Raw genomic sequence first — 13016 nt, forward strand, 5'->3', positions numbered from 1 at the left:
TGAATCTGCCATAAACCACACATCCAGGCCTTAGAGCTCAACGGGAGGAGACACACCACACCACAGAATGGGAGGACAGGGCACTGTGTCAGGAGGCCAGGAGAAGAATAAGGGCAAACTGCGACAGATGGGTGAGGACAACCCAGTACCTCCAGGAGACGAACTGGGAACATCTCCCACTGGTGACAGAAAGAGCAAAAGGGCAGGGTTGGGGGATGCTGCATTACAGTTACCTTTTCCTTCCCCAAAACGACGACGAGGATGGGAGCCAACAGCAGAGGCTGTGCAAGGACTAAAAAAAGAATCTGAGAGAGCAAAGATGAGAATGTGACCTGGTGTAAAACCGCTCACAGCTGGGAGGGTACCAGAGCTCAGGCAGGAGAAGGAAGCCCTCAGTCAGCCAGTCGTTAGTGGGCAACAGACCGAAGGGGTAAACCAGCAGTGCCATGAAAAAAGCAGGCAAAAAAGGAAAGAATCACGATCATCTTAGTGGAAGGGACGAAGGAGAAACAGGAAGGAAAAAGAACTGTCATTGAGGTGGGAATTGTGGCAAAATGTAGGTGGAGACTCTGAGGGTTGGAGAGAGTGGGGATGAGATGAAGGAATCGGACAATAAACCGAGTTATAATGTGAGTGTGGGATCAGGAGCTGGGTTTGCTGCAGGAGCAGGGAGAGCCTGAAAAAGAGAACTAGTGCAAGCAGAAGAGAGGAATAACAGGGAAAGCAGGAGGAGATGAAGAAGCTGCAGGAGGATCTGGCAGTAGCTACTTGGCACTGGCAGAAGACACTTGCAAAATGCTGCAAGGACATATTAGTGCAGGTCTCTCTTTGCCAGGCAGCATTTCGAGGCAAAAATGCTAAAGGAGACAAAAGGAAGTAGTTTGGGTTACACGAAATGGTAGGGACAAAGAGAGAGTGGGAGAAGAGCTGCCCGGAGAGCACAGCCCCCACTAACGACGGCAGCAGGTACCAAAGTCATCCAGACGGAATAACTCCATGCGGAGCAGGGGCAGAAGGGTGGAATCTGTAGTTGTCTGCCTTTTAATGCAACTACAGAAATGCAGATGCGTAAGCAAGCCAGCATCCTGTAATCAGATAGCTCTCTATGACTCACTGTAATGAACCTGAGGTTGCTTTTCCACTAATTACCATGACAGCACACCAAACCCACCGCTGAAATTAGATCACTAAGATTCAAATCCAATCCAAACTTGCCTAATTTTTGAGTCAGACAGAAGTAACTATAGCTATTTTCAAAGACAGGCAAACAAGTATTTATGAATTTCTAGATAATACGCATATACAGGACAAAAGCCACAAACATTTAAATATTTGAGTTTTCTAAAAACAAGGGAGCTGGGAAGTTCACTGGCAAAGCATGCAAACTCTGCGCTGAGGCTCTTAGTAATCTCCCAACTCTCGACACTTCCTGCAGCAAGTGTTGATAAACTTCCTCTCCAGCTGCAAAAAAGCCCTACTTCAACATGAAACGAGCCATTTTAAGCTGCCTGACTGTCGGCACACGGTCTGTCTAAGGCTTCGAACAAGGGAGACGATGCCTGCGCCATAGAAGAGAAACGTGCAGGTAAGAATCAACTTCAAAATGGAGAGGCTTAATATTTGTATTATTTGCTTTGAAAAAGAACCGCACGGCGGCCAGCACGGTGTACGCCCCGACTCCAGGGTGTTTTCAAAGTTCTTGTTGAATGTCTGTGTCTTTAAAGTATTTGGGATTCAAACACATGTTCTTTGATGTTGTTACTAGGAACTATCATGAACTCTAGGCAGAAGTATTCCTTGACTATATTTTGAAAGGAGGGGAGCAGAATAAGAATTAAATCGAATCATTTTTACCTCTTATAAACCTCACAGCATTTAGACCATAATGTTCTCAAGAAGCATTTACTACTCATAGGTGTTTACACTGTTACACCAGAAATTTAATTTTGCATATTCGTAAACCCAAAAAGATTTATGCATATTAATTTCCCAGAAACAGCTTCACATGACTAGTGTTATAGTAACTAATAAATTAGCTCAAATTGCATGGAAGTAACTTCAGATAGAAAAATGCTCTGTAGCGGATGCATTTTATATTATTTATTTCATAGAGAGACATTGAGAGACCCGAACTCTAAACAGTAGAGGAAAAAAAAGCAATCTGTTTCATGCCAACAACTTAACGCTGCTACAATCTCCTCCATTATAAAAGGTGTTCCACATGCAGCAATTTCTTTATAAAAACAGTTTAACATTAGAATGCTGTTCTATTACGGCATCGGTATTTAGAAACTTTTTAAACATTATTACGCTCTACCCTTAACTGCTGAAGAAAGGCAAGAACAGGAAATAGAAGTTTAAGAGAACGTAAAGAACCTTTTACTAAGTCTCAGCTTATCCCCACCAAAATAGGACAATTCTCTTGGTGACAATCCCGTCTGTGAACGCTGCCGCCAGTGCTTCGTGTTTGGTCCCAGGTCCAGAACCATTCACATGACCGAAAAACGTTATTTTGAAGCACTGTTAGGAGTTCTCTGCTGCTGCCTTTTCCTGATAAGGTGAAAAAAGGTGAATAACCAATTCAGACTTCAAAGAAGTGACTATCTTGGGATGATCTGCTTGTTGTTTGTAAACCCAGTGACAGACCTCCTGATTTTGCAAAAGGGAACAGGCATGAAATTTTAAACATTGGGTCTAATATTATTTTCACTACTCCAGTATTAATGTAAAATTGCCTGGTGTCAGTAAAGAGTGACAATACAACAAACAGTTTTCAAGTTAATATGTTCTATTCCATTCCTGCTACAGGAGGGGGCGTATTTAAAGAGGCTGCAGGAAAAGGGCCAACCAGCACCTAACAGTGGTTCTCTTCTACGGAGAAGTCTGGAAATCACTCTACAGCAATACCTCCAAACGTTGCCATGAATAGAGGAAAGGCAAACACCAGAATGAGGGTTCCAAGAGCAGAGAAAGCCCCTCTACACGCATTGCCAGCAGCCGGGCCCCCTCCACACAAACCTGGAGGAGCCCTGGCCATTACGGCCCCCCCTGAGCTCCCCAAAGCACACGCCGAACCCAGCGACGGGAGCTGGATCGCGGCGCTGCTAATTGGCATCATTTTGATTAGTATGATAATGGCTATTATTGTAATTCTCCTGTGGAAATGCCGCAAGAGGCCAGTAGTTGATTCAAACTGGGCAGGTCGTTCTCCATTTGCAGATGGAGACACACCAGATGTCTTTATGGACTCCGACCAGGCTCCCAAACGCTCATCGGTTTTATTTATGTTGCCTTGGAAATGGAAACAAGACTCAGCCGTGCAGCAGGATCCCACTGCACCAGAGAAACCGTCCCCCTGCACCGCCAGCGATGACCACAGCCAGTTGCCTCCACCAGCCGAAGACGGCTCCGTGGCCGGCGTTTCCAACCCGGACGCCTCTCCAGCTCCCACTACGCAAGCAGCAAGCGCCGCAGATGATTCCTGTCCTCACGCAGGGGCTTCACCCGACCCCCCGGATCTGCCGCCTCCCCCCGACTGGCTGAGGGAACCGGCTGCGGGTGAGAGTCCGGGTGGGAGCAAGCACCAGGAATCGCCCTCGGACCCGGAGGAACCGCTGCCCCCACCACCCGAGTCACTGATCCAGGAGACTGAGGAACCGCCACCCCAGCTGCTGCAGCCACAACACCCTCCGGAGGCTGCCCAAACCGACGGCCAGCACACTTCACGTTTGTCTTAAATGAAGTATTCTTCCAATAAATGAAAAAAGGGGAAGCTGGGGCAGGCGAGAAGAGCGAGACCGCAGCACGGGCGTCTCCCCAGCGGTTCTGCACGTTGGCTTTCACAAAAGGGAACAACCCGCTTCTGCCTGAAGCAAACCATTTCAAAATACCATATGGATTGTGCCCAGTAGTTACTGCCACTAGCGAGTCCAGAAAACAGAGTATGTGTGCCTATACATATATGTAACATACACAGACATGGAGCTTTCAAGAACCGGTACAGCCCTAGAGGTACTCTGAGCTTCTCAAAATTGTTTGTTCTACTAGGCTGTATAAGAGAACGCAATGAATTCCAGTTCATTTTAATAAAGCTTTCTAATTCAAGGATGTTTTGGTCACTGAAAGCACAACTGAGCGTTTGCCTAGATACCAGGCTGTGAATCCAAACCGAAGTCTACACGCCTGGACATACACACACACACACACACACCCCCCATCTCTCATACAGAGGCCTGCTTTCTGTAAATGGGGGAGTAACTACCTGGTGGGAACAGATTACCGGGCTCTGAAACAAATCCTCCCAACAGCCATCACTTGTTCTTCACCAGTAGCAAGGGGATTTCCCCCAGACCAAACCTTGCCAAAACACCGACTGGTGTAAAACCCCCCCTCAGCTCAGGCTGTGGGGTGGGAAGGCAGAGAAGGGTGTGAGGGCACAGTTACACAGCGGTCACCAAAACCAGAAACGGCTCCAAACACTTGACAAACAAGTACAAAAAGGCTTTTACCTACATACTTCTGATTTTTATGGATAAAATAGAAACCGTTTGCAGCCCACCCAGGCAAATGACGAGCAGAACTAGTTGTGCACATTCACTAGTTTCTTCCTCTGAAGCAGTATTTTCAGAGTGCACTCAATATTATTAATATAAACTTTAAAAATTAATGTAATGTTGCACGGATGTCAGATTCCTTTTAGCTCACGGTGTCTTAAGTGCTTTATGGGTTCCCTTCTGGCCCTGAGGACAAGTGACACTCGCCGGCCGGGCCAGAGCCATGCCTTTTGATAAGCCAAGTGTTTGGTGGGAAGTAGGAGGGTGGTCTCAGAGGTAAATTGGTTTTTTTAATCAGTATTGAATGTTTAGATTTCTAGAAAGAAGCTGCTATATGCTGAGCCTTCCGTGACATCTCTGCAAAGTGGCGGAGTTTGTAGTTTTGAATCCCTGCCTCGGGGAGGGACTGCTTCTGTGGATGTTGCCCAGAGCACATGTTTGCATATGTTATGACAATAAACTTAAAAATCTTTAAATTACCACTAAAAATTAAAGTCATGAGCTATTCAAATGCAATTCTAAGCTGCTGTGCATACAATGGACCTACGAAAAGATATTTACAAAGTTTTCTTACCTATAGACAGCCTAAAGAACAACATGCCAATTACGCAAAGATTTTTTTAAGGCTTGTTGTATTAGACCATGTTAAAATTAACAGCATTATAAAGTACATCCACTCTTACCATATCGCTTGGAGAAATTCAGATATAGATTTCCTATAGAAATCTGTAAAATCCTACAAGCTGAGCTATACTGTACCTGACAATATAGCGACAGTATGATCTGGGGAGAAGAAAACTGAGTATTTTAAAATCATGAAAAGATACTCTGGCAGCGTAGCTTAAAAAAGCTTACGATAGGGAGCCTGAATTAGCATTAACCTTTATTACAGGAGGAGAGGTTAATGGCAGGTAAAAAAGAACACAACTTAACATGACTTTTCAAATAGGAACATTTGAAAGGAATGACAGCTGCGGCTAAAGCAGCCTGCAGGAATTCCATTCGGTGCCGTTACCTAACGCGGTGTGTTTTGATGCATTAAAATAGCCTAGAACAGAGAGACGGAGAAGTGAACCGATCCAAATCACAAACCCCAGCTATTTCCCTGCCTGTGCCTGCTGTGCAGTCGGTGCGAGGCAGCGCTGCAGTGTGCCGAGGAGGGGGATGAGGTGGTTGCAGAGCCCCAGCCGGCGGCGCAGGATGCAGCACAGCCCTCAGACAGCAACTCCCGCTGCTCCCCACAGCCGGGCGACCTCTGCGCTCCCGTCTCGCACAGAAACGATGTGCTGATACTGCAGGAGAGACTACGGTAAGTTTGTGGGGTTTTTTTTGTGTGTGTTTTTCCATCGCAAAAACCGCTACAAAATTAGAGACAGGAATAAGAACGAAATTATTAGTTGATGACAGATGCTTGCACCAGAAATTTGCTGCAGTGTCAGAGATTTCTTACTAACGTTAATTCAGCTTTCAAACATGTGTTACCAGCTCCGAGAATGTAAATAACACTATAATAAGGAAAAATAATAACGTGCATGTCGGTATGAACGTGGAATTTGCGTTGCAAACTAAATTTGTAACAATTTAAGATGTATTTCAACCAATTCTACTTAAGCAAATAGCATGCATGTATGGGGGGGGACTGCTACATTACTGCAGAGATTTGTAAAGCAGATCCAGTTGACAGCCATTTTTTCATCCTGTATAAAAGAACACATTATTCCAAACATAATATAGGCTTGAAATCACTAAAAACAAGAAGCAGACATTGTATAACATTTGGAAGAGACTTGCATTTTCGGAAGAAAGCCCTCATTTGAGCTTGAGGGGGAAAGGGAGATGAAAAAACAAGTCTCATTCTGCCAGACAACATGACAGTCTCTGAAGGGATGCTTTGTGAAGTCTCTCTTGAACAATTCTAAAAAGGACCGTGCCACAATGGGGTTTATTGATATTTTTACTTAATTTCTCCTGCAAGTGGTCACTGCAAAGACAACCCTTACAAAGAAATAAAATATATTAGATGGATTTAAAGGGTGTCATTTTGGTATATTTACTTTCAGGCAAGAATGGAGTACCAGACACTGAACACATCTACCTGTCTGCTGGTCCTTCTGCTTCTCATACCCACCGTTTCGGGTGTCTGTCCTTCTAACTGTACATGCTCAGGAAACGACAGGAATGTGGACTGTTCGGGCAGGAACTTAACTGTGCTGCCACACGGACTTCAAGACAACATTACATATTTAAATCTGTCCTTTAACCAGTTCGTGGATCTCGACCATCAGCTAACTAGATTCACCAATTTGAGGACCCTTGATATTTCAAATAATTGGCTCAAGAATGTTCCTGCTCAACTGCCCAAGTCCTTATGGGAATTATATGCCATAAACAACAACATTAAAGTTCTTCAGAAGCTTGACACAGCTTACCAGTGGAATCTTAGAGTGCTGGATGTTTCCAGGAATATGGTGGAAAGGGCAGTTCTCATCAACAACACACTGAGCAGCCTCAAGCTTCTCAATCTCAGTAGCAACAAACTTTGGACCGTTCCAACCAATATGCCCCACAACATCGAGACGGTGGATCTATCCAGTAACTTCTTGTCCCAGATACTCCCGGGGACGCTGGTGAGACTACGACGCCTCACAAGCCTCTACCTGCACAACAACAAGTTCACGTTCATTCCCAACAAAGCCTTCGACCAGCTCCTCCAGCTGCAAGTGGTCACGCTCTATAACAACCCCTGGTCCTGCAGCGACGAACAGAATATCCCCTACTTGCTTCAGTGGGTGCAGGCCACGGCAGCCAGCGTTATAGGGGCTCCCTGCGCCAACCAGTCCGGGCTTTGGCTGGGTCCCACCCCAACCCCAGCAGCTCCCACAGGTACTGACTCCAGCCTCATGATCAAGGGAATGAAGGCAGCAGACAAAGCTACTTCTCCAGCGGCAACCCAACCAACCCTAATGACAAGGATGCATAAACAATATAAAGTCAAGGAGGTGACCGGTTCGGCGACCTCAAGCCAAACCGTAGTGTTCACGAGCACAGACCGACCGCTGCTCCTCTACCCAGAAGACCTGACCACCAGGAAGGTCGGCTCCCAAGAAGCAGCAGCCACACACACCATCTACGTCAAGGATTCCACCCAGCTGAACTCCAGCCTGACAGGCTCGGCAGGAGTGCCCACCACCCCCCTGACCCTCAGCATCACCAGCGGGATGCCAACAAACTTCTCCGGGATGCCTCAAAGCACAACCGCTACCTTCAGGAAAGAGGAACCCACCACAAACACTCAGAATACCCACGTGCCCTCCAAAGCAAGTACCTGTCAGATATATTTGTTTTATGTTGTAACGCTTAACGCAGTGGCAATGTTTATCGGCTAAGGGCCAATCTTGTGAAAATTATTGAGTTTATTCCTGTGATACAAAGCTGGAGGTAAGACATCCAGGTCAAATAACAAATCAAAACACAAGAAATTCAAAGTTCTGACTCTGATCTAAAGAAAATAACGGTTCTTCATTAAAGAAGTGCACACTAATGTCTTGATACTAAGCTGCTACTTATTTTAATATGTCTTAATTGAGTAAAACTAACCTATGATTTTGTTTTTAAAAATGTGATTATTTTGTATTTAAATTTTTAATTTTACCTGCACAGAATAAAACATCAGAATTTTCAGTACTGATTTTATGTATGATTTTGTCATTAAACAACTGGGAAAAAAAAAAAAAAAGAAGGCCTGTATCATATCTGCATTGTCTTGCTTGACTTGCCAGTGAGCAACTCGTGTACTATAGCAGCACAGATCCTCTGTAAGTCACAGCGACATACGAAGGGAAGGGAAAAAATAAAGGAACTAAACCTAGCTGTTTCACTAACCAGAAGTTATTCCTGAGAAAAATCGCTAGCATGTATATCTATGTTTGCTTCATATGTACTAGGATATTTTAAATACGAAGAACAACAGTTTTGAATTTAGGAATTAAATATGACAATGCCATGATGTCTGCTAAGAGGGTGCAAACTGAGAAGGCAACATGGTCCAGCTTCAGCATGGGGGAAGCGGCAGGGGCTGATACCTCTTTTTGCTGTCTTGACTTAGAGACTGCAGGCAAGTTATTTCTCGCTCTCCATATTTAAAAAAAAAAAAAAAGTGGAGGAAAACACAAGATGTTCAATGCCATGGCACTGTCCAACAAGGAGCTATCTACACAAACTAATGAAGTGGAACTCCTTCACTTTATTTCAAGTGACAACCAAAAATCTGAAATGTTAATATATTACGCTTAAAAGAATATTGCAAATCAGCCAGAACGTATCAAACTACTACTTTTTGATCAGTAAAATGAAGTACCAGCCAATTTTCAACACAAGTTATGTAACAAATCAATTAAGCAATTAGTTGTCAAGCTGTCATTGAAACAATCCTTGAATCTTGTGACTTTAAAAAAAAAAAAAAGAATTCAGTCCATGGCATTGAACATGCCCGAATCCCTGCTTTATACGGAGGAGCATGAATGGTTTTCTCCTTGCCATCTGCACCATCAGTGAGTAGAAATAGTTGCACGCATGGTTCCGTCCACTCTAGGAAAATAATTTAAATTACGTGGCAAAGGTACTTGATATACTACAGATGAAGTTTCGCAAACAGCATGAAATGAAAACTGAAGAACAAGTTCATTGAAAAAGTATTATTCACTTAATATTACAAATCTTTATACAATGTTTTCCATTCATTTCAGGCCATTTAATTTCCAGTTATTGTAGCATGAAGGTGCTGCAAAACCCAGAAAACCTCACTACTGCAACGGGAGTCCTCTACCTATTTCTCCTAGGTGTCACTGAGGGCTGCAGACCATTTACAACCACTGGTATCGGAGAAACCACAACTTTCCAATTGTGAACAGTATTTCTATAACCAGAAACGTGTTTTAATTTCTAACAGTAAATGTTACACAATGAATTTGTACAGTTATTTCATTGGCATTTAAGTAAAAATAAAGTTACGTTTGTATTGAACTGAATTAGTGACAGTGCTTCTTTTCAAATGTGCGTAGTAACATCGCTGAATAGATAAATTTTGTTATACAAACCCATTTCAAGCAGCCATTTGGCTCAACCTTCATGTCTTATGGGGGGAAATTACGGTTAAATGAAGTTATATTATTTTGATACTGATATATCCCTAACATTGTTTATTAATCAGCTGAATAGATAACAGTAACACAGGGTCTCCTACCCTTCAGAACGTGCAAACACCTAAGGCATGGCTCTACCCACTAGAAAAAGGCAGCTCTCTCCCTCTCACAAAAAGACTCTCCATGTTTAATAAGACACAAAACTTAAAAAAACCCCAAACCCAAAGACTGACATTTCACATACATTTTAGGCTGACAAGAACTAGTTATCCAAGTCACAGTTGAGACAAGCTGGCCCATGAGCAATGTGTGCACGGTACCTCCAACGGCCAGCAGAAGCGCCTGGGGATATCAAGAGGCTACCAGCAGCCTGAGAGAGTTCCCCACTTGCACAGGTTCCGTATATTTTCCCTAGGTTAAATAATCTGACATGAACCCATAAATTCCACTAACTAGGATCGGTATGAAAAAAACCACCACTGCCTTCTGCTCTCTTTGGACAGACAATGTGTTTGCAACCTCCTCACCATGTTCAGAACTGGGCATTTCCTCGAATTCTCTCACTCCTGTGGGTTCATCCCCCTCGGCACGGAGCAGCTCAGCTTGCGGGGCAGGACAGGTCACTAAATGAGGCGCTACAACTAAACCGCCTTGAGTTGAGACAGTTACATGCAATACTACACGTGCCTTTGCTGAAGAATTCAATACAGGACACCAAATTCTACTGGATGCAAAAAAACCAACATGGAATCAGCTTTAAATGCCCTGAGAATGTCTCAGCCGTAATGAGACTGCTCAGCGAACAGCGACTCCGGGAAAAACGCAGTTTTTCAGAAGTTGTTTGGGGCAAATTACAAGTCCCCACACTGAATGACTTGCTACCCAGACTTTGAAGTCTAAAGGACGCTGATAAAAGCCTGGAAGGGGACATGGGGGTGTGGAGTTTTCCAAGTAGACGTACAGGACCGGGAAGCCAGGGAAGAAGAGACCTGCAGATGACAGGGAGATGAGTCCCCAGTCCATGGCCACACTCTCCACCCAAACCTCACCGCTGGGAGATGAGAGCAAAGGGCTTCTAAGCCACACTGCTTTCAATAAAGCAGACTGAAATTTAGGTTTCCTTGTTATTTTTCTGGAATACAAACGGGTTGATAAGGGAGCAGCGAGGAGGCAGGGAGATGTGGGAGTCCTGCACTTGTTGCTTGGCAACGGTGCAGTCCAACTGAAATAAACCCGACAGGCGCGGATGCAAACACCACAGCATCCCTCTGTGCGGGTTTAGACATGCTGGTCATTCAGTCCATGATAATATAAAATAATCTATCTCACAAAAATTCTTTTTTCCAAAATAACTATCTAGCATTTCAGGACAATATCCAAAATACCCAAAAAAGGTCTAGCACACCTTGTAGCAGGAACACGCTTGCTTCTGAAAGGTTAGAATTGCTGTAGGCACAGCTGTGGTCTGAAGCAATAACTCAGAGGTTTGCATTCCTATTAATTAGTTTGAGATATCAGCTTTAAAACTTAATGGCAGTGCTTCAGAATCAATATATATTGATTTATTGATCATTTTAGTAACAGCACAAGGATTAAAAAGATAAGAGCGGTGGCTTCAGAAGTCGGGTTGTTGCCCAGGAAACAAAATGTGAGGAAAACTGACAGAAGGGATTCAATTTCACAGCAGAAAAAGGATATAAACTGATCCAGATATACCAGTAAAATGACTCAACAATGCCCTAGCAACGAGATCTCAAAGTACCAAAAAAAAAAAAAAAAACCCACAACAAAAACCCCAGAAAAACCCCCGGGCTGCTGCAAGCCCTCAAACACACCGGCAGCTCCAACCTGAACAGCCCTCCACACTTCACGCTGTACAGAACAGCACCTGGCTCCGAGCCACCAGAGAAACGCCCCCAACAGGCACCGCTTTGCAGGAGAGATGTCAGAGCATCATCCCAGGGCCGGGTTTGGGAACGCGGCCTCGCGGAGGAAATTAAGAATTATGCAGCTGCTGAAGAGAAAACAAGCAAGAGAAGGGGAGGTAAAGGCAAGCGACGTTCCACCGCATAGCAGGGCTTACGTCAAAGCATAACAATATTTTCATTAAATATCCTCTACCTGGGTAAAACACACAGAAGTCTGCCCCTTGCCACCCCTTTTTGCAGCACAGGAACGCTCACCTGACTCGTACCGTGACCTCTATGGCTCAGCAACGATTTTTCGTCTTCCCTTGAGGAAATGAAGTTTGCATTCAAAGATCCTGGGCATGCATTTTTTAAAGCTATTTTGTTGCAGACAACTTTTCAGACTGTTAAACTGCCAGGGAACTCGGTCAACAATTAAAACTTTAGAATTTCTGTAGAGTTCAGTATCACAAAACTAGGGAAATCATCTCCATTCTGGAAAGACTGAGGAAGAGCAGATCTGCAAGAGATCGGAGGCCATTCTGCTGCTCGTTTGTATTTATGGTCTCTTCTCACCCCAAAAAGCACGACTCGGCAGCAGTTTGCTGCCTGTGCACCCCTGGCCCAGGTGGGCCCAGCGGTCCCACGGCAGCGTTGGGAAACACCCCCTAAACTGGCACAAACCCTGCTCCACAGCAGCGGGAGGGGGGGCCAGGAGCAAGCAACCCCCCACGGCATCACAGACCAGCACCCCACCACCAACAGGAGCTCCAGGAGGAGCCACAGCGACCACATGGACTCTACCAGTGCCGGTGCCGCAGGCAGCTCCACCAGCATGAACTTGGCCACCCCCAGCAGCACCAGCAAAAGCCATACTGGCAATAGCAGAGGCCAAAACCAAGAGCCCCTCTGGCACAAAAGGCATCGGCAATAATCCAACCACGGACATCCATCCGTGAGTGCCACGTTGATTCCAGACTCTCACTCCCACCATCAGCGCTGGTGAGACCCTCACAGACCCCGGTGGCACCACCACACACCCCACCAGTGCCAAAACCCGCGGTGCCACCGCCACCAGAACCAAGGCACCAACAACGCGGCAGAGAGAAAAGGTACAACAGCCCCAATCTGATCTTTACGGCTCTGCCTCCAACTGCACTTGGTTGGGAGCACAATGATTTTCCTTAAGAGTCTACAAATGGCTTTTAGTAATGAGTGTAATTACTATGGAAACCGTTTTGAACCTGCCGTCCTCCACGGATTTTACAGCACAGTTACTTAACTAGATTGAGAGATCAAATTTCAGTTATATTCTTACTCTAGTTCAGCTTTATGACTGCAGACATTAATTTAAATAAAAACACTAGTTTATTTAATTTGCTTATGTTTTATTTAAAAAAAAAAAAAAAGAGAGA

The 13016-nt window shown here is 44.7% G+C and overlaps 3 protein-coding genes across 5 annotated transcripts in view; 2 read left to right on the forward strand and 1 right to left on the reverse strand.

Annotated features, from left to right (window-relative positions):
- The window catches only part of NF1 (neurofibromin 1), an 83727-nt gene that overhangs the window by 27283 nt on the left and 43428 nt on the right, over positions 1–13016 (reverse strand). The gene's annotated exons all lie outside the window — the stretch shown is intronic.
- EVI2B (ecotropic viral integration site 2B) lies at positions 896–3737 on the forward strand. Its single transcript, XM_074160615.1, is given in 3 exon segments — positions 896–966; positions 2836–2892; positions 2894–3737. Coding segments are annotated over 3 exon segments (972 nt in total).
- On the forward strand, positions 6620–7939 carry OMG (oligodendrocyte myelin glycoprotein). The gene has a single exon (XM_074160815.1). The coding sequence runs from the start codon at positions 6620–6622 to the stop codon at positions 7937–7939; it is 1320 nt and encodes a 439-aa protein (XP_074016916.1).

Source organism: Numenius arquata, chromosome 18 (genome assembly GCF_964106895.1).
Source record: "Numenius arquata chromosome 18, bNumArq3.hap1.1, whole genome shotgun sequence".
NCBI classification, from domain to species: Eukaryota; Metazoa; Chordata; class Aves; order Charadriiformes; family Scolopacidae; genus Numenius; species Numenius arquata.

Coding starts and splice junctions, on each gene's coding strand:
- OMG (XM_074160815.1), top strand. CDS start 6,620: ATGGAGTACCAGACACTGAACACATCTACCTGTCTGCTGGTCCTTCTG.